The sequence below is a fragment of the Manacus candei genome, unplaced genomic scaffold (genome assembly GCF_025592945.1).
Source record: "Manacus candei isolate 608988 ecotype Guabito, Panama unplaced genomic scaffold, ASM2559294v1 h1tg000002l, whole genome shotgun sequence".
NCBI lineage: Eukaryota > Metazoa > Chordata > Aves > Passeriformes > Pipridae > Manacus > Manacus candei.
This window is the reverse complement of record NW_026138050.1, coordinates 4,512,873-4,534,255: the sequence shown is the minus strand read 5'-3', so window position 1 is coordinate 4,534,255 and position 21,383 is coordinate 4,512,873. Positions and strand designations below refer to the sequence as shown.

General features: G+C 41.2%; 1 protein-coding gene across 2 annotated transcripts in view; it reads right to left on the bottom strand.

Moving 5' to 3' along the window:
• Positions 1 to 1,124: 1,124 nt before the first annotated feature.
• The window catches only part of GNA12 (G protein subunit alpha 12), a 42,077-nt gene continuing 21,818 nt past the window's right edge, over positions 1,125 to 21,383 (bottom strand). Inside the window, exons 3-5 of one of the 2 annotated variants that reach the window (XR_007905544.1) lie at positions 9,328 to 9,378; positions 3,849 to 8,345; positions 1,125 to 3,399 (exon numbers count right to left, since the gene is read on the bottom strand). Coding sequence is in view for 1 of the 2 variants with exons in the window: in XM_051792736.1 (XP_051648696.1) it covers positions 7,776 to 8,345; positions 9,328 to 9,378 (621 nt within the window). In the remaining variant the exon portion in view is untranslated. Of the gene's footprint in view, positions 8,346 to 9,327; positions 9,379 to 21,383 lie in introns of both variants that reach the window. The other variant, XM_051792736.1, reaches the window with a different exon arrangement.

The window sequence follows — 21,383 nt, the reverse complement described above, 5'->3', positions numbered from 1 at the left end:
CACTGTGAGCAAACCTACCTGCAGAACCAACTGCTTCAGCCTCTGCTCTCATGGAGCAACATCTGTGCAGCTATGAAAGGTACACCTCATGAGAATATTTTGGTCCTCTGAAAAGGGCAAATTTGCCTTTGCAGAGCTGACCAAGGAGATCATGTGGAGCTGCTGCTGTTGCTGAGAGCTTTCCAGATTCCCAAGTATGTGATCACACCTGGAAACCTCCTATTAGTGCACCCTGAGTTTGCCCTCACTTTCAGAGATGCTGAACACTGACAACACAAGTTACCTGAAAGTACTCATCACCTCCAGGGACAGAGAGACAATCATTCCCAAACTATATTTCCAGTGATCAGTAAAGAGGACAAACAACACTCCATGAAGTATCCTCAGTTGTGCCCCTGCCAGTGGAACTGATCTGGCATTAACAGTTCACACAAGAAACAACTAAGACTTGCCACGAAAGTCTGCCAGACGTGACCTTTCCAAGCACAAGGGAGGAAAGGTGAACAGCATTCCTAAGAACTGCAGCTCGAGTTCTGGCAGCATTAGCTGGCACAGGATGGCACTGCCATGTGACAGGGACACTGGTGACTCCCCAAAGGTCAATGGTTCTGCAGTGCTGCACAAGGTACCAGGGCACACAAGTCAGCCCAAAAGAGTGGACTGGCACTGGGAAAGCAGCAAGTCCAGTTCCCATGGCTGTTTATTACCAGATGCTGCACAGCAGAGAGGAATCTCTAACAGGTGCTGCCAACTCCACAGGCTTAACTATCTTCTCTTGCTGAGCTTCAAATGCATAAGCAAACTCCAGCTGTGTCCCCCCTCCCACTTCCCATCAGTGCTAATGCCCCAGAATCAGCTCCTGGAACACTCCAGAGAATGAGTTACAAGTTTTATACAGGTTAATGTCTCATCAGCCTTAGCTCCTGGACACAGGAAGAATGACTCAGCCTAGAAGTGGAGAGGTGGGAGATACCTAGAGATTACACAGAGATTTCATTGCATGACAGCTGTAGTTCCATGCTGTAATTTATTCAAAAAGCATTTCTCTCGCAGAAAATTTTTGAATAAAGCAAAAAATGTCACTTCAGACTCTGGTGAAAAGATAAAACCCATAAAGAACAGTATAACAAGTCAAGTTTTAATAGATTTATAAAATTCATATATACAAAACAGTAAACTAAGTCACCAAAGCTATAAAATACACTTTTTACACATCACAATATAATTTTATCTAGTACACAGTTTTCATAAGTTGAAACTATTACAGCAAGTAGCTGCTTCTATCACAGATGCTGTTTTGGTGCTAGAAAGACACTTATGTGAGCAGTCTGGAACTGTGCTTTTACTTCATGCATTTTTCACCTTCTTTTAGTTTGTCGCTGTTTTTTAAGTACTTTCCTGTGAATTGTTAAGAAAATTAAGGCTAAACTCAGGCCTTTGTTGCCCAATGCAGTGAACTGGTTTAAAAAAAGACTGATATTGCATAGTATGTGTGTTAATGCATAGGCACCAGAGAGCAAGTACATTGCAGAATAGAAGATAACATTACTTGGCTTCCTAAGCTACGTGGTCATGTCACGAGATAACCTGGTGTTTTGTCAGTTTGCTTTCGTACATATTGGTTCCACAAACAAGACAACTCATCACTAGAGCAAGAAACACTAGCCATGTTCAGCACAGTCTCCAGAAATACTTTTTAATGTGTATCAACAACTCAAGCTCATTCCACGTTCCAGGTAACAGGAGCTGTTCACTGGAGGGACGCTCGTTATCCTACGGAGAGTTAACGGCTTCAATGCAAACGGGAGTTTGAACACACATTTCCAAACCTTAGTCCATCAACCACCTTTCCAAGTCTCATGAGCTCCCAACAGATCATTTCTCTTCCACATCCCCCTTCTTCCCTTCTGTCTCCTCTCAGCCTTTGTGCCCAACCACCTGCACACGAGCTCAGCACAAGAGATGGACGGGAAGGACCGGCAGAGAATCCACACCACTCCAAATCTGTCACTTCCCTCAAAAGATGCTCTCTCAGGTCCTAGTTCTTAAAAAATTTTGCTCTCCATCACATGTACTTTTTATTCAAATAATGGAAACAGCCTCTTACCCAGGTCTCTTACCTTCTCATGCTCTGGTATCTTGAAGAAAGTTTAAGAAGCTGTCAGGAAGGAGTAAGATGCACTGTCTGGCCAGAGATCTGCATAGTGTATTTTAGTAAAAATTGAGTTTTAGCACCCAGTTATGAACAGATGAAGAGAGATTTACAATGGCAGGCCCAGCCTTGCCAGCCTGCTGTTCTTAATTCACAGCCAATAGCTCTCTGGAGTCACTCAAAGCTTTTGGGTCAGTGCAGATAGCATTTCACTTCAATACAGTCAGTCTTCAAGCACCATCAGCTTTTGGGATCTGTTTAGAAACTAGCTCCCCTCTCCTGCTCCCTTCCAACATACTTTGGCTTTTTTTACCAGAATGCCCATCTTGGAAGTCAGTGCTGCTCTTTTCTTCCCCCTCTGACTGAGTATTTTCACACCAGACAGAAGATACGACTTTCAGACGAATGCCAAGAGCTGGGCTGTGATACAGTTCCTCAAGCCAGGCACAGAACCACTAGCACTGACAATCTAGTACCTCCACACTCCCCACCCCATAAGAAAACAAGCATAGACACACAGACAAAACTTCAACACCGCTTTCCAAATGCCATTAGAAAGATAAAAACGTCAAGAATCGAGCTGAACTGCCCAACCACCAAGATGAGCACAGGGACAGCATCATCTGGTAACACAGCAGCAGTTTCAGCTTCAAATGTCCTGGCTTTTCTCATTTCCATCTATGTAAAAAAAGGTTAGTGTTAAAACAAAGAAGTGCCCACTTCACAGCACAAAGCAGAGATCACTCCAGCTAATTACAAAACAGGTATTATTAAAAAGCACTAGGTTTTGTATTGTCTTACCAATTATTCCTCACTAGGCTAGACAGTCCTCATCTAGAGCTGTGGGGAGTCAGTATTAACTCAGGCCAAGTCTGGCCCAGACCATGCCAGTCTTCCTGATCCGTAATGGATGCTCCCTAAAAAAACTGTTAAAAGCTCATTTACAAAAGTAGGCACAGATGTTTTATAGTTGCTACTGAAACACCCCCACTCACCACTTTGTGTTACAGAATTGGAGTATGAGGTAAAGAGTTGGCAGTGCTATATTAAACCCCTGACTACACCACGTGATTTTATACTAGAAAAAGGATATAGAAAAGAGGCTACAGCTAAACTTACAGTTCTTGTCATGAGAGATCAGGGTTTGGCTGACAAGACAAACTGCACTGTGTGGAGGTGTTGTTGCATATCACGTTTGTCTCTCAAGCTGGTGTGCATCAAATCATCCATCAATCCAGCAGATACTCCTGAAAATTTGATGACACAAGCCAAGCTAAGTCAGGTGTGAAAACCCACTACTTGAAAATCAGAGGGGCCTTTTAAAGAAATCCTGTAGGTCCATGCAGCAGAACAACTTTTTTTCCCCAGAAGTAAAGAGGTACATGCACAGAAAAGACTCCAAAACATAAGTTAATGTAAGTTTAAACATAGTTAATACAAAGACACCCATCCAAAGGCAGCTGAGGACTTGTTCTCTAAGATGCTGTTCTGTGGAAGGCAGCTGTGGCTCACTAAAGAAAGCTGCTGGTTTCTTCAGCAGTTCCATGTCTATTCCTTTAATTTCTTCAATTCCATAATTTTCTGCAGGCCACAGTAACCAGGATGGGTGAATACCTGGGGGCATGAGGCCATGGGGATGGGGGGACAACACATCAGCAGGATGGGACACACTTTTCAAATGCACTGTTTTTCATACCAGATTTTAGCTCTCCTGGTGGAATTCCATTTTTGTCTGCAGTGCCATGGACAAATGAGTTCTTCCTACTCCATCTCCCTACAGTTCCTTTGCTATTAGTTTCTCCACTCTGCCTGCCTGAGGCTTCAGCTGCCTCAGAAAGCCTGGAAATGATCATCTTCAGGAGCTCCTTCGCGCTTGTAACATGCCTAGTTCTAGGTTTTACACAGCAATTGAAGAAAATCAAATATATTATCAAGTTAATAAGTCAAATAATCTATGCTGCCATGCTTAATAAGATCAATTCTTTGTATCAAACTGAAAGAACCTTTGAGTTGTAAAATTGAGTGGCCAGTAACTGCAATTCCATAAACAATATTAATTTTAAACATTAAGAACCACTTAATTTGTTTGAAGTGACAAGTGCCTATTAAATATGTCACTTCCAGAAAACCATTCTTCCTTTTTAATTCCAATTCCCTGTGTCACCTTGCAATGCATCCAAGAATTGTTCAGAGAATGACAGCACTGCTATCTGAAGGAAGGGGACTGACTGACACATCTATTACCTTAAAGCCTGTTTTGAGGACAACAAATATAAAGTAGTGTTTGATAAATGATTCCCATTTAGTTAAGTTTTTCTACTTAAACTGCAAGATTATGTAAGTCTCTCCCACAAGCACATGCTGGAAGCACTTCCTCTCTTTGTCCTCAGGAGAGACAACCCATTTGCAACACTCCATCACTGGTCACTGACCCTGGGGTGGCAGAGGAGGGACAGCAAAAAGCTGCTTTTTTCTTAAAAAAAAAAAAAAAAAAGAGTTGTTCAAGGTCTCCATTTGGTTATCATCCTGCCTGTGACCCATTTCCTGACCAGTCAAATGAACAATAAGCCTATAAAGTTAACAAAAAGAGATGTTCTCTCCAGCTGTGTTTACCTGCACAGTTCTCCAGGATGTCACTTAAAATAAAGTTTTCTATTTGTTTCTGGTGAAAGGACTAAGCAACCAACCAAGCCTGTCCTGAGATGTTTGAACAACTTCACCTACCTAAGCTCTGCTTTAGTAATTAACTGATTTACCAAAACATGATTTTCTGGCTTTACTATACTACAATTTACCTTGAAAAAACCCAAACACAAACCCCTCAGTTGTGGCAAGAAGTGGAGTGTATTTTGCAGAGAAAGCTGACACTTAAAAAATCCCCCCACGTCCTTTTTACTCATGGGCCACCAACTTGGCAAACTTGAAAAGTGCTTGACTTTTGCAAAAAGAGTTTCCTGATCTTGGGTTCCTACTGTGATCCATCACTATCCAAATTTGACAGAACACTGAGCCCACAGAGCCAAACTGCTGACTGGCCCCTCACTTAGGCCCATTCCATCAATAAAAAGAAGAAAGGCAACAGTGGGCCTAAGGTGAGCAAACTGGCTCCCTAAACCTGACTTAGTGTGCAAAACTGCCATATCGTAACAAAAAAAAGCTTGAGAGCTCAATATGAGATATCTCATGCTGTTTCTTTTCCAGGTGCAGATTTTAAGTTACTTAAAAGTTGCATTATTAGCTCTGTTGAGTTTTAAATCCGTAAGGTGACCAAGGATACAAAACCATGGATGAGCATCAAGAGAAAAACAGAACAGGAAATTCCATGCTATGCCTCCAGATAAAACTACAGTAGATTCAGACAAAAAAACTGAGGTAATTCTTGAGAAAAAATACAGTTGAAAGGGAATGTTTAACTCATTTGAGAAAACAAGCATAATATTAACCCATCTGGAAAATTTAGTGAAAGAATAAAGCTCACAGCAAACTAAGAACTGAAGTCAAGTCAACCTAGAAGTCAGGTCAGCCCACAACTGCCTTCTTTTTCCCAGTGTCTTGTGTGAAGTGAAAACCACTACCAAGAACTCAGAAAACATCTGACAGCTTTGAAAGCAGCCTTAGCCTTCAGCCAAACAAATGGGCTTAGAGAAACCAACCTTATGTGATGAGTAAACTTGTCTGCATCACACCGTGTTGGAACATTTACCTTTTCAAATGTAATAATCTTAAGATTTTCCTCCCATCTGAATATTAAGAGTCACAACATTATTCTCCTTCAAGGTTAGAAATGAATAAATATTTAAAAAGACAAGTTGGTCCTGGCAAAATAAGACTTGTTGCAAGGAAACTAATTCCTGTTTAAGTTTGCTCAAATTTAAGTTAGATTTTCCCATCTGCAACTTTTCAGTTGCTTCTTACCTCAGGACTGTGCCTGTTACAAGCACTGACACAGCCACAGCTTTTCCACTCTGGAGCCTGCACAAAGAAAGCCAAGGGGCTGCTACATCAGGCAACTACACAAAAATACTGATATGAACATCTGCAAGCTTCAGAGGGGAAGAAAGATTCCAGATTTTATCCAAATTAACATGAAAGGACAACGGAACGGGACTTTTCTTTGACCACAATTCCCATGGGATTACCAGCTGAAGTAAAACATTGCTTGTTTTGACATGCCATTACAGGCTCAAAGGGGATAAGAACTCCAGGGAATCTGCTGACTTTTTATGGGTACAAACAGCCCTTCAGGTTTTATTCTTGGATAAAAACTATGACAAAAATTGCACAGTAAACTATGTTTGAGAGTTACCTAAAGGAGAGCACTACAATATCTTCGGTTTGTCCATGTACCCCACTGTAGTAGAAAAGATTCAATGTCTGTACACAAAAAAGGCACCTGACAGAGATTGAGAGCACAAGGAAATTCAGAGTTCAGATCAACATTATTCACAGCCTCTCACCATTTTACACACAAACCACTGCCCAAAACCGGCAACTCCAAACTCAGCCGTGCTCAGAGTTACATGTGCATTACTATAGGCTAAAGATCCCATTAAGACACAGATTAAAGGCTAATTTTACAGCAAGGTCTTGCTGTCCAAACACATCAGTGCAGCTGGAAAAGCTGGGATCTCTAGGGTGCTCAGTCTTCCTATAAGGTCAGCTGTTGGGACTAATCAAGCAGCTGCTGTGCTACCAAAACCTTTGCTTAAGAGTTTGATCAGCTTTCAAACCTGTGAGTGTAGATGAAGCCCTGTCACACGAGATACTGAACCTTCACACACGCTGCCCACTGTGAGAACAGTGCTGGGTCTCCATGGAGTACATCTCACTCGAGCACCCACTGTGCAGATACGTGGTTGGGTGCTCCAGCACAGGCTGCTTCACCAAGGAAAGCAGTTTTCCCATGATGGAACAACCTTCGCCTATAGTGCAAAATAAACCCTTCTCCATATCAGCGAGGCTTCAGCTTCCCATCCCATTCACTCCAACACGAGTTTCCTCACACAGCTTTAGATTTCTGCCTCAGGAGACTCAGGCAAAACCTTCAGACAAGAGCTGTGCATCCACCTCGGTAAGTGGACTGTAGACCCTTGGCAAAGCTGAACACGCACACAAGATCTGGTTATATTCCTAAGGGTTAACAACAGGACTTCCATTAACATTCTCCAATACAGCTGCCAATCTCATTATGTTTAGATTAGTTTGATCGATTCAGCACCTCCAAACTACCAAAAAAAAAAAAAAAAAAGGCAGTTTGTACGACTAGTGTCTCTGAAAAATGAGTGTATTCACTTAAAACAATGTGTCTTCCATACATGGTTTGTCAGAGATTTCTTTTTTTCTAAGAAGGCAGAAGGTGGTTGTGTTGTTCAGCGTCCCAAAATTGGTACAGAACCTACCATGGCCAGGGTTCAGTAGTGTTTCTAGTCCAAATGATTCAGTAGCTAACATCAATATGTGACTCCTCCGGCCTATAGCTCCTGTTTGGACTGGCTAGTTTACAGCATTCCTGAGCCAAGTAATTCGCATGGGTCCTACACCGCATGCAAGGGCCATAAAGAAAGGATAAAAACTTCGATCTAACCCTCCAGCAAAATTGTAACAGAACACTGGCTGCTCTCCTTCACTGCAACATGATATCCTTCAGGTTCTCCTGCAGGATGGTGTCCTTCACGGCGTGGAACACGAAGCGGATGTTCTCCGTGTCTATGGCCGTGGTGAAGTGGTGGAAGAGCGGCTTGGAGCGGTTCCTCCTCTTCCTGTCGAAGCACTGCACCAGGTAACGCTGCACGTCCTCCAGCCGGTGAGGGTCGCCCTTGAAGTCCGAGAAATACTTCTTAATGCTGACAGTCTTTACCTTCTCAACGAGAAGGTCCATCTTGTTGAGGAATAGGATAATAGAAACGTTAAAGAAAAGCTTGTTATTGACTATTGTCTCAAAGATATTCATGGACTCCACGAGTCTGTTTGTGCGCCTGTCTTCCATGAGAACCTGATCGTATTCGCTGGAGGAGACCATGAACAAAATGGAAGTTATTCCATCAAAGCACTGGAACCATTTCTGACGCTGAGATCTCTGTCCACCTACATCCACCATCTTGAAAGGGATTTTTTTAATGATGAAATCATGCTCTACGATCCCCTTCGTGGCTTTTCTGGCCAGCAAAATATCTTGTTTGCTGGGGAAGTAATTCTGGAAAAGAAAGGAGAGAACTGTCAAAAGGAGTTCTTCAAAAATGCTGTCCAAGGCCAGAATACTGAAGTAATGAGTAAAATCATCAGGAGCCATGTTTTTTAAATTATCAGGTGAACAATGAATACTCAGCTTTAAAATGCTGGACTGTTGACCATTTAGCTCAACACTGGTGAACATCTAGAAGACCCTAAGACATATACAAGAATAAAAATATAGGACTAATCCACTTGTTCACATTTTTATCCTTCAAGCCTCTTGTTTTCAGGTTGAAGTCTATGTTTTCATGATCAAATTCTTAGATAGTGTTATTTCCACTTAGTGTTCAATAAAGCAGATCACCAAGTCATCACTGAAAGGATTTTCTTTTTTAAAATCTAGTTTTTCACAGTTCATTACTCCTAAAAAGACCACCTCAAAAGCTTTAGTGGAAATACTCCTTCCAGGTTTACACCCCCATGACCAGTGAGTACAGCAACACATTCTACCATAAGTTGTGGTCCAACCTACCACTGTAGAGAGATTTGTTCTTCAGTAGCTTATCACTGTTACTATTTGGGAAAATCATCTCCCTTCTTTCCCTTCCAAGTCTCCTGACAGATGTTTCCACCATGGATTTTGAATCCTAGAAGTGCTAGTAATGTTTTTAATTTTTTTAAGGTTCCGTTCTGCTACCTTAAGTAGCACCAGCCACATCATGGAAAGTGAATGAGATCCAGAGACCGTGTAGAAGGGCTGATAAAAGAAAATATGTGCATAAATACAACTTCCACGATCTGTCAAAAACGATTAAGCAAATCCTAAGCTTCAGTTTCATAGGCTGAAGTTTACTATTTCTGGAGAAAGAACACTGGAGTTATTTACTACACTATTATTTAAAAACAACAAAAAAGCCCAAACAAAAATCAATGATCATTGCACACCCAGGCTTCCACTGTCTTCTTTGAGCTCTCTGGTTCAGAAAGGGAAGGTGGTGTCTTACCAGCTGACCGATGCGATCCAGGTTATCCAGGAAGTATTTCACCGATTCACCCTGTGGAAAAGGAAAGAGATGGGAACTAAGCTTGTTTCTAGGACAGCAAATCCAATTGAACTAAGGCCTTTTCACTTTCCAGCATGCACTGAGGGCTAACAGAGCAACATCACAAGTGGAAGCTTGGACACCATCCCGATACACTTCAGGGGTTGGAACAATACAAGCATTACAGAACCTAATTCACAAAGTGCTGATAAGCAAGTGGAGCTGCCATAATATAGTACTAATGTGTAGGAAAGGCAGAATTTCTTCTAAATGCAGTTCTCTATTAGGTCTAGAGAAATCAAAGTTGAGTAGAGATTTGAATAAATGCTCAAATCTATCCAGTACATCTTCACAATGAAAAGGAAGTGTCATTAAAGTCAGTTCTTTGACTTAAAGAATTAGGGGTTTTTTCCCCTTGTAAGATGAATGCAGTTAACTGACACTGAGTGGGAGTAAAACGAAACACATTTCTAAGAAACCAATGTATTTTGTTTAAAATTAACAAAGGCATATCCTAGACTGAGTGGCACATCTTCAGGAAAGAGAAAGATTTAAGTCACCCACAATTTGTGATGATTTAAGCTAGACTTGCTTGTCACAAACAAATGAAAAAAAGGAACATTCTGAAGGACTTGCTCTTCTACAGACAGCTTCCCTTTTAGGCTCAACAGTTTAACAATGTATTTGCTCATCTTGTACAAAGTTTACCAGTTATATTGAGAAGAATTAGGCAGCATTTACAGGGAAAATGTATTCTTGTGTGAAAATTTCCTCTTGCATAAGAGGTTTGTGCAGACTGCTCTGGGGTGAAACACTTCTTCAAACACTTCCCCTGCATTTCTTCAGATGAAGATCTGTTCAGTGAGAAAGTATTCTTCATTGTCCAGGACATGTGTCTTGCAGTTGTAGCCATGTAATGAGAGTGATAAAATGGAAAATCCTGCTGCCTTTTAATAATTTTAGGCAGCAAAACAAATTCTTTATCACAGCTGTGTCAGCAGTGACCAAACTGACCGTAGGTGCCCTCTCCAAGTCACTAATTCAGAATGGAACTTTCTCCAAGTACCAGCTCAGACTCCAAGAGCAATATAAATTCTTAAATCACACCTTCTCCTCGACACCACAGGCTTGAGGCAGCAGAACAGAATTATTCCCCTGCAGTACAACTGTAAACAGATGCCAAGACAACAGTTCATTGTGAGGAATCAGACTGGAGATCAGAGGATTCAGGGTATCACACAAGTACACACTCCCAGCATAAGGCACAGACAAAAAGGAGCTGGAGCTGATTATTTCCTAACATTTAAAACTAAAAGTGTCTTTTCATAAAAGAGAGAGAACACAGTATTTGCAAAAGACTACCATGTATCAACAAAAGATTTACAGTGGATTGCTAGCAGAACAAATTGTCTTTTTTTTTTGAGAGAGTGGTAGTGGGGGGGAAAGTTTCCAAAGAACAATTGCTCTAAGAGCTTCCTTACGATCATGAATTTTCATAAGGTGAAAGTAATTTCCTGTATTTTTTGGCACTCTGTGGATCAGAAGAGATATCACAGACTGCATGAATAAGAGAAAAGGGCTTCCTGTACAGCATTAGTCATGTTTGGGAGATGGGAGAGCCCAAAAAGAAAAGATCACTGAAGCTACAAAAAAACCCCTTCTCTCTCTATTGTGCTCTGTCCCACACAGTGTCTTTAGATGTGCAAAAATACTGCAAAGGGGCCATCTCTGATACAGCTTCTTCCTATTTTCTAGCAGGAACCCAGTTGCTTTAAGAGGCCTTGCTGTCCATCCACCCTCCCACGCGGAGCAGGAAACAGCTGGATGCCTTAAACTGCTGGGACACACAGGCAGGATCACCTGATTTACAGCTTCTGCCTCCCCTGTTTTCCACCCCACACATCAATCACTTGGACATTGTGCACATTTATAAGAAGGTAAGAAAATAAACTGATTAATGAAGAAAAAAATGTTCATTTTTGCAGGGATTTAGGGAAAGCAGGCTTCTCTAGTTTCTTACACGGCTCTTCCTAACGCTCCAATTAAGCCAAGTTAATTAACTCTGGGAAATTTTAAGCAGGAATTGCAAAACACTTGGAGAGCTGGGTAACCAAGTTAGGTTGCTGGAACAGGTGTGAGCACCATATGCACGGTCTGACAGATCTGAAGGTGCCTGAATATTCTCTTCTAGCACAGAATTCAAAGACATCCAAGTACTTAAGTCAAAATATCTGTTTCCAGTCAAAACAACAAACCCCCAACAAGCTCCGGAGGGTCTGAAGTTAAAAAAAGCTCAAAACATTAAAGCACACAAACATGAAGGGAAGAAAACCACCCGCCAAAAAGCTCCCAAAACAACAACCACCCCAAGCCCACCGCACACACTGAAGAGCTGCTTTAATGATTCCCTGACTAAGTCCTGAGTTATGGCCTATGGAAGGGTGGATTCAGTTCCCGCTCCAAAGGCTTCTGGAATAACCTTGCCCTACATCTTAGTCAGATTCACAGAAAACTGGGATGTTCTGGGAAGTGTGTGAGGCATTTCAGTTCATCCACAGGCAGCACACACAACTGATTCAGCATTGACTTGATGAGCAACTTGTAACATATTTAAACGAGGAAATGACGGAAACTCCAGGTTTTACCACTGTTCTGTGTTAGTATTTTTAATCAGAACAATTATACTAACTGAACATTCCTTTCTATTCCAATTTTTCCTTGGCATCCAGAGAAAACAGACTGCAATATTAATCAGATCTAGAAGGCAAGTTTATTTAGCTTTACATCAAGGTGCACTTGAATGCAGTTTTGAATACCATTGATAAATTATTATTTATGCAAAGCTACCTCGTGCTTCAGGTATTATAAACCCATACAAATGTCTGTGGATATTTATATGTATGTATATAAAAATACACACCCACAAAGAGTTTATAAATCAAAGTAGATTTTCCATTCAAGGCAAATTATTACCAAAATAAAGTATCAGCTGCCCATCTCATGTTGAATTATTTTTTTCTCTTGAAGACACTGCCCATAAAGAAGCTGGTTTGGCTCTTTTGGGGCAAATTCTTAGTGTTTCTCCAATATCTGTCTGACCATTCAGCCGCATTCAAAGCTGGCTTAGCACTTCAAATGCTCTCCTTCTCCAGATCTTAGCTAGTTATTTCTGGTTCACCAGCACGACTTCCTATAAAAGTGGCAGCAAATATTTGCAATTGATTCATCAGATACTAAAAATATCTTTATGCAGATTGATGACTCCAGTTTCAGTATTTTAACAGTTCTAGTGAAAAAGAGATTTTTAAACTCGCACTCTATTTTAAGCCACGTTTGCAAGTAGCAAAATAGAAAGCACACAAAGTTATTTATACTATATGTATATTATTTATACACTATATGTGTATTTATACTGAATGTAAATACCTAAATATAATCACTTCGTGGTGTGTTCACTTAAAAAAAACAAACAAAAAAGGTCCAGGTCAGATCCTTTACAGGCTGGTGTTGGGAGAAAAACTGTTGCAGCTCAAGAAACTTCCTTAGATCAATGACATTCATAGAAGGTTGTTGAGCTTTTCAGAGATTAATAAAACTCAAATCTTGTTGTATTTCGTTGTTAGTCCACTATTTCCTTTAAAATATATTCTAACAATATTCATAAATAACGTTAAAATCTGAAAGACTTTTAATTTCAACCATCACAGTACTTAGATAGGAAGCCCCATTGCATCACAGTCCCAGCAGAGTCTGCCAGTGAAGCACACGTGCACTGATATTTCTTATTTAGTTTATTTTTAACAAGTAGTCCATTAGTATTTTCACATTTGAAAGTTTTAACAGCAAAGCCTGAGATGACCATCATGTATGTGGCTGTTGACACAAACCAGCTAGCTGGTTTTGGTTTTTTTTTTTAATCCTCCTTGATTATAAATCAAGATGTCCAAGCATTGTCCTGCACAGGGAAGAGTGACCTCTGAGTTATGAATTTTACATAATTCAGACAGTCCTTCTGAGTGCACCAGAGCACAGACCATTAGTCCTGAGCTTCTTCTCCCCACACAAGAGTTACCACAAAGGCCTGGCTGACTCATCCTCTCAGTGCTCATCTCCTCTCCCTCTGCAGTACATATCCTCTGAGTAACAGTTTTGCCAACTGGGACCAAGAGAAGGAATAAGAGATGCTGTTCCCATTGTTCAGTAGGATGAGTCACTGCACATCTGGGAACTGGGAGAATCAAGAAACACAAACAGAAGGCCTGAAATGAGCCCACAAGTTCCACAATGCAGCATCTCTATTGGATTTGTTTTTCAATTACTATTTTTTTAACTGCCCTATCTGCAGTATGAAGTTTGGTGAAGTCAGACAAAATAGTACAATTTGTTTAAAAACTGACTGGTGGAGGAGAAAGGGAGGAAAGTTAAAATGTAAACATATATTCCTGCTTCCTGAAATAGTCCTCTGAAACTCTTTTTATATGCTAGATTATTTTGACCATGGCATCCTCAAGGGGCAAAAGCCATGAAATTAAGGAATTTTTAATCTCTATATTTTGTACTATGTTAATGCCATCTTAACATTAGCTCCAAACAAGTCACCATGAAAATAACTAATTGAATTCAACATCCCTGTCCCTTCAGGCTACATTGGGAGCACATAGGAAATCTCCACACAGAAATATTATAACTAATCTGGCATCACTTCCTTTGCCATTGATAGCCTCATTTTGGGCAGGGTTCCCAAGCAGTATTCATTTCATGAAAATAAATGCACAACAGATCATATGCAGATTACTTTAAAATACCCACAGAAACTCAGTAATAAGACATGTTCTGCAAGGCCAGAATTTATCAACTTCTCACTCAGCCAGTTATTCAAAGTGATTCTTGGTCAGATCATAAGGGGCAGTGAAACATCCCAGTGTTCAGTTCCCTGAAATACTGGCTCATTTCAAACTTTTCCTTCTGAAAAGCAGTTCCTCTGAATTCTGCTCTGAACTAAAAAGACTTGAAAGGGGACCCTGTGTTCCAAATTGGCTTTTTTCCTTTCCTTGTCCCAAGGCCTTTTTGACATAATATTAATTTAGCCCTTCCTGATCATTCTCTCTCTGGTTGCTAAATTTAGAGTGCACAATTTAAGGTAGACCTGTCAGTCTCAGCTTTTTTCAGATGATGAATTAAACCACACACAGGAAGGAAATGCTACGCTTCAAGGAAGCATAAGATACACATCTAACAGAATTCCCATAATGGAGATCCAACAGGAGTCTCACAAATACTGCAAAACACCCAGAAAAACAGATATTTTAATTGCCCCAAACTGCAGCTGAATCTGCAAGGTGAAAGAACAGTGATCTTTCACTGTTGGGAACCCACCCTCTGCTCAGGAGCTGTAAAACATTCAGCAGCAAGGCTGAGAAACACAGAGGAAATCCAGAAGGACACTTGGGAATCCTTCCAGCCTTTAAGCTCTGAGATCTCAAATACACAAATACAATGGACTTAAAGCACTGACAGGTAATTTCACCCAAAGCTGGCCTTTATATAAGGCACCATTCCATTAGGGCTGCCAGAGACACATACAGACAGGATGTAAACTTGCAACCAAAACCTTTGTTTTTCAAACACCAAGACATCATTTTTCCAGCTTTCCTGGGATGTCAATCATCTGTTGATTGTAAGAAGTTTGAGTGTTACTATTTCAGATGTTTTATAAAAGCAAGAGGCCCAAGGGAAGAGCAAGGTTATGAGCACAAGTTGGATAAAATAACCAGGAGACAAGCATTTGAAAATGTTGGAGATGTTACATCAGCCAAGTTTTTAGAACCCAAAACCTCACCAGAAGACAGAGATACAGGAAGGACTTTCTTTAGTGAGCCCTACTGGACACAAGCAGCAGGTTTAACATCCTGCCTCCAGAACACACACATCCTTTGGAAGTGAGCACAGGGACATGGCTCCAGGTTCCACACCCTGGTTCTGTCCAAGGGCTAAAATTCGCATGAATTTTAGAATTTTTTGCAACAACAAACAAACAACTCCCCCTTCCCAAACCAGCAGGCTCCTTCAGCACATTATTTCTAAACTTGCACTTCTTTTCAGCCTCACTGGTAGCAGGGCACGGATTTACTACCGCCAAGAGCCGTTCTCTTCTCTGTGACAGCTGATGAATTAAGTATTATTTTCCAAGGAGGTGAGTAAGTCTGGGCTTGTTCAGAATTCCCTCCGAGGATGCTGAAGTAACCTAAATTGCCCCAAAAAGCTGATGCCCATTACACCATAATTCTGTTCTACATCCTGTCTGGGCACTGAAATTTATTGACACAAGACAAACATTAATTTTTCATTCAATCATCAGCTCCAAGGCAGAGACCAACCACTTCTCCATATTTAAGCTGTACAGAATTTTAACTATCAAATCTCTCCAGTGTTATTTAACTTCCTCCTTAACAACAGACTGAGGTCCTAGCTCTTATCCAACAACTCCAGGGCTTATCCAAGTTGCTGCTATCTGTACCCTACCAACACACCAACTACAAAAAAGTACCATTTGGTTCTAAACTTCTAAAAATTACCTCTTCTTTCTACTGCTTAGTTGTACAAGCAGAGGTATCAGATGCTGAAGTCTGAAAAGATTTTCAAAATTCACTATTTGTCAGCTCAGTACAAATGGACACGGAAGAACTGGTTTGTACATGTGAAGATGGGTTTTTATAAACTCATTCTACCTGACATGGCCAATCAGTGTGATTTACAGCACATGGATAAAAAAAAAAAGGTGATAAATATGTATTTGATTTTCCCCACGAAGTTTAGGCTAATCTGAGCTCCCACATCAGTGCTAAGATTTGTGGATCCTCATGACTGGAATTCTATCCACAGCTAAGAAACACTCCTAACAGGAGCAGAGTTCTTGTGCTGAAGGGTGACTCTTAAGATGTGTTAGCTTTTTCCAGCAATCAAGCACAGCAATTCTTTCTCAAAGTGCTGCAAGGGAAAAATGAAGTTACATTTTTTTCCTGAAATGCTACGTGTTTCTACATCAACAGGATGTAGATGAGATAAATTACTTTTGGTGCTATGTTAACAATTCTGTCCATTTGTCTCAAATATGCACAACAGCAGCAATGCTTCCAGCAGGAAAGGGACTTTCTGTTCACAGACTAAGGCAGGCTCATCCTTCACTCTAAGCTTCAAGAAACATTAACAAAAAAAATCCCTATTATTTTGATTTTACTCCTACTTACTGTCTTCATCACTGCTGTTCCTGCTTCCCAGATTTGCAACGACTGGAAGAAAAACAGGTGCAAACAGCAGAGAAAACAGTACTGGCCACAAAGAAAACACGAAGATGCAGAGTGCAACGCTAACACACGAAATTTTAGCTTTGAAAACATAAATCTAGAAAAATCCTTAAGCAAACTTGCACATTAGCCACTGACTTGCAGCTAAGAAGAGCGAAGGAGTGGATGCAAGAGGATATGTACCAAATTCGCATGGAAGAATGTGTTTAGACAATGAAGAGAGTTTGACTGCCGTGTCCAACATCAGCAGCGAGCCCGGCTCGCACACACTCATCCTGGCACGACTGGGCGACAGACCTACTCATAAGCATCTCATGAAAGGATTCCTTCCTGTTTCCCTGCCAACTGTCTGAGGGAATACATTGTCTGAGGCTGCTGCCAGAGCCCTTTCATCTCACACACCGGAGGTTCTCCGTGAAGCTGAACGAGCACACGCCAGCCCAGCTCCTCACTCCCGGCGCAGTCGGCTCCACGCCCCAGCGCGGGCGGCTGGGAGCTGCACTGCTGCCACAGCTCCAACAAAGCCCTGAGCTGAAAAAGGAAGGATGGGTCCAAGATTCTGGCCAATCACTAGTAAATTATCCCATTTATTCTCAGTGGGCAGCTGTCATGCAAAAATGGGCATTTTCAGAATTTAAAAGCAACGGGATGTTTTTACATCACCGGGAACGATGCGCAACCCCGTTAGTCTGTGTCCCAGTCCTGTGCTTTGTTCCCAGCAGAGCAGTATGAAAACCTGAAACTTGCTTTGTTTACAGAAGACATCTGCAGAACTAGAATAGACACTGACAATAAAAAAGTACCTTCTGAATTAATCCAGTCAGCAGTACCGACTATCTGATCAAGACAAAATCACAAGTTTACCAGCGAGTTTCCCTTCCAAATCTTATCAGATCGAGGGATGGGAAAGAAGTATCTTAGATCTTGTGGGCTGAAAAGGCAGCTAACACCAGCCATCAGAGAATGTTGAGCTTGGACTTTTCCATGGCAGGTGGCCAGCTGGAAAACTAAGCAACTTGGATGCACTTACAAAAGGCATAACCTTGAATATCTCGCAGAACGATGCTTCCTGCTCCACTTACACACCAAAGATCTGCTGCAGTGCCCTAATGCTCCACTTTCTGTGGAAATAACAGCTCAGACATGTTTTACTGAAATTTGTCCATGTCTGGTGTTAAAAGGTGACTATGAGGATTGGAAAGTGTCACTTATCCCTTATAGTGCTTTAAAAATTTGGTTTGAACAAGATTTTCTCCTTTTGTCTGTATGTATTCAACCAAGAGGTTTTTAGATGCAATGCAGATGAAAATTACAGTCCTGAAAGATTCAGAAAGCTGCTCAGTATGTGAAAATTAGGTTTTAGGTGGAACTCAACTGACATAAAATGCAAGCTAAGTCTTAGTTGCACTCAGGTGTGCTATTTAACAGTTTGATTGCTATAAAATCAAGTGTGTAGAGAATAGAGTGCAGAAAAAAAATTAAATTCCACCTTGCTGACATTACTCTGAATTTGTTCCCCATGCCCATTACCTCAGCACTTGGCAGGCTCAACCACAGAGAACACAAGGCTTGCAAGTCTGAGGGACTCCTCAAGCCAGTTTCCACGTCTGATTTTCAAAATTCATTTGGCCCAGAAACAAAAACCTCCTTTTTCCAATAATAGTTTGGTATTTGTTAATTCTAAGAGACTGATCAACTCTGAAGTTTATCAGCTGTTACTGTGTTTGCTTCCCCAGTGACTTTCAACTCAGTGGAAATTCAGAACATGCACTGCCTTGCTCTCAGCACGATGTTACTCAATGTCTTGTGTTCACTCACATCAAGACTTGTATTGCCTTCTACCAACTCTGACCTTTACACACACACCTGTAAATCCCCCAGATCATGAGTGATCAAGTTGTCTCATGTTTCCCTCTGGAAGTGACTGCCCTCCCCACAACCTCATCTCTCCTGCTCCAGTGCCAGTGCCAGCCCTGTGTGTCAGGTCCAGCAGATGAATGAACCTCAAAAGAACTCTGGTGACCTGAAACAAACCTCAGTTTCCATTCACAATCAGGTTAAGTGTTCACTGTGATCAGACTTATAGTCATTATCTCAAAACTTGTTTTATTTATTCATATCTAATCACATCATACCAACTATTCTATATATTCTCTCCTCTTCTAAAGATTGTTTTGGCATGAGGAGGGGAAGTTCTTCCAAATTTGCACTTAAACCTTAGTTCTACTGATACTTCAGTATGAAGGTTTCAGGCACACTGAACTGCTTTTTATTTATTTTCAGAATTTGTTCTCTTTCAGATCTGAAAAGAAGTCTAAAGATGAAATAAGTGATTTGAAATAAGTGACAGGTTCCATCCTTAAGGCCTCATCCACACACAGAAATTAATCAAGCCCCAGTGGAAAATGAAGTGGGTTTAACAAACTTTTCCAAGCTGTTGAGCAGACTAGCCTATTAAAAAAAATCCTAATTAAAGCCTCAGTCACATCCTACTGAACTGCAGAGAGGGCAACAGTCCAGCCACGTGCACGGCCAGCTGAACTCCCTGCAACCAGGAATGCATGTGCTGGAACAGGGGAAAGAAGACAGAAAAAGAGGATAGAGTAGGTGGCTCTTTTGTCTCCGGCCCACATCTGACATCATTACTGATTCAGTGCTGTGCTCTGACCAGACTGAAACTACATGGATCAAAGTCTTGAATTCAGAGATGGAATTAAATGGGAAAGAGTTCCATCCATAAAACACTGCTTTTTCAGTTTGAGATTTTACTGAGTTTTCCAAAGTAGAACTAAGCGAATATCAAGGAAAGCAAGTCAAATTAAGAGGCTTTGGGGGTGGGGTGGAGAGAAGACCTTCTAAGGACAAACACCAGTAGTTTGTTCAGGAGTAAAGCCAAGTGAAGCACAAGTCTGCCACAGTCTGACTGCAGGAATCTGTGTTGTATACAGAGGAGACATTTGAAAGGTGTCAATAAATTACTTCTCAGAGCAACATGTTTTCCACTTTCTCAAACAGAAAATCTTGCATGATGTTTCCAAGAAGTTTTCCTGCCCTCCTCCAAATACTAAGTCAATAATAGAGCAAAACAGGTTTACTCCACAGAGCTGCTTTAGGTATAGCTGCAAAATAACAAGAAGGTGGAGGCCATGCTGCCTTCTGCTTTTGGGACAGAAGCCTTCCAAGCTAGTGCAGGTCCAGAGAAAGGAGAAAGTGAAGTACTGATTGTCTTCTTTGAGAAGAGACCTCAACAACTCTGCTCCTTCCATCAGTGTTCAATCATCAGCTGGTCAGTTTGTGGAAGTATGGAGCAGGGAGATATTTTCTGCAACAGGATCACATTTAGATGCATCTTAAGTCATCCCATCTATGAAACCCTCCTCTGTTGCACAGCTATCGTTGCACATAAACTCAGAAGTCAAAAGCCAAACACTGTGTTTCTTCCCTCCCCCTGCTCACCATGTCCTCCTCCACGTTCAATACCTGTGAAACAGAGCCTGGATTCGAAGAGTCCAAACATTTCAGATACTCAAAAAACTTGGAATACTAAAATTTAAAAAACTAATTTTTGAGGTACAGGCATCTTATTTTAGTACCAGGAAAGATTTATAGAGGAAAGGAGCCATCATTTGGAAGAGGGATCAGTGAGACAAAGACATCATTCCCTGGCATGTACCAGGTCAAGGCGACTCGTGATCACTTGTGATGCCACTTGCTCGTTCCTTCACCAACACCACAGCACATCCCTGCCTCAGCTGTGCTTACCTCAGTTGCAGGGTTGCACTCTGTCTCACATGAGCTTCCCAATTTACAGCAGGGTTTCCAAGAAAACCAGTTGTGCCAACATAAACAAGAGCACAATGCAAAGCAGAACTCCCCAAACCACCATTTCCTACTGCTCCCCGTGATTACTCTGTCCCAGAGCTACAGCCCAAGGGGAGCTGTAAAACACTCCATGTTTAGGGCAAAGCAGGCTTGTCTGGGAGACAGCAGGAGCAGGGGAATAAACAGAAGAAAAGTAGGTTAAAGCCAATTACAATCTTTTCAAGAAGTCATTGCAAAAAGATCAGGAGAGTCAGCAAGAATAGAACATCAAGTTACTGCTGCCTAACTATCCCACCTGCATCATCCTTTTCAGCTTTCTGCCAGGTCCTGCCTTTTAAAGAACATGGGCTCATTGAACAGAATGCACTGTCACAGTGACAAGAACTACCTCAAATCTGTGTTAAGTATAAAAATAGAGAAGATATGCCAATAAGACTTCCTCATAAAAACAGACCTAGTTTTGTTCATCTGTTCTTGTTACTTGTTCTTGATCCTACATAGCTTCCTGTAAACTAGGATATTCAGGAAAGCCTGAAAGCATTCATTACCCATTATCCTATTAAATTCAGTGGCCCCTTTGAAAAATCCAAGCCTTAACCTCTTACTGCTTTTTCTCAAGGGAACCTTTTAGAGAATTTTTAAAGACACTGAAATCACCCTTGCTCGCTGTCCCAATTCTAGGTGGAGAGAGCACAAGGTTTGGCACCAATAAAAAGCTGAACTGGTACCAAAAGAAAGCTGAATTACTACAAAGAACATATAAATGAGGTGCAAAAGGCTGACTTGTAAAACTGGAACTTTCTGAAGTGCATTGTCAGCACTGCTGTTCTGAGCACAGAGCGAGCCACGTCAGGGACACAGCTTGAACAAAACCAGTCACCTCTTCTTGTG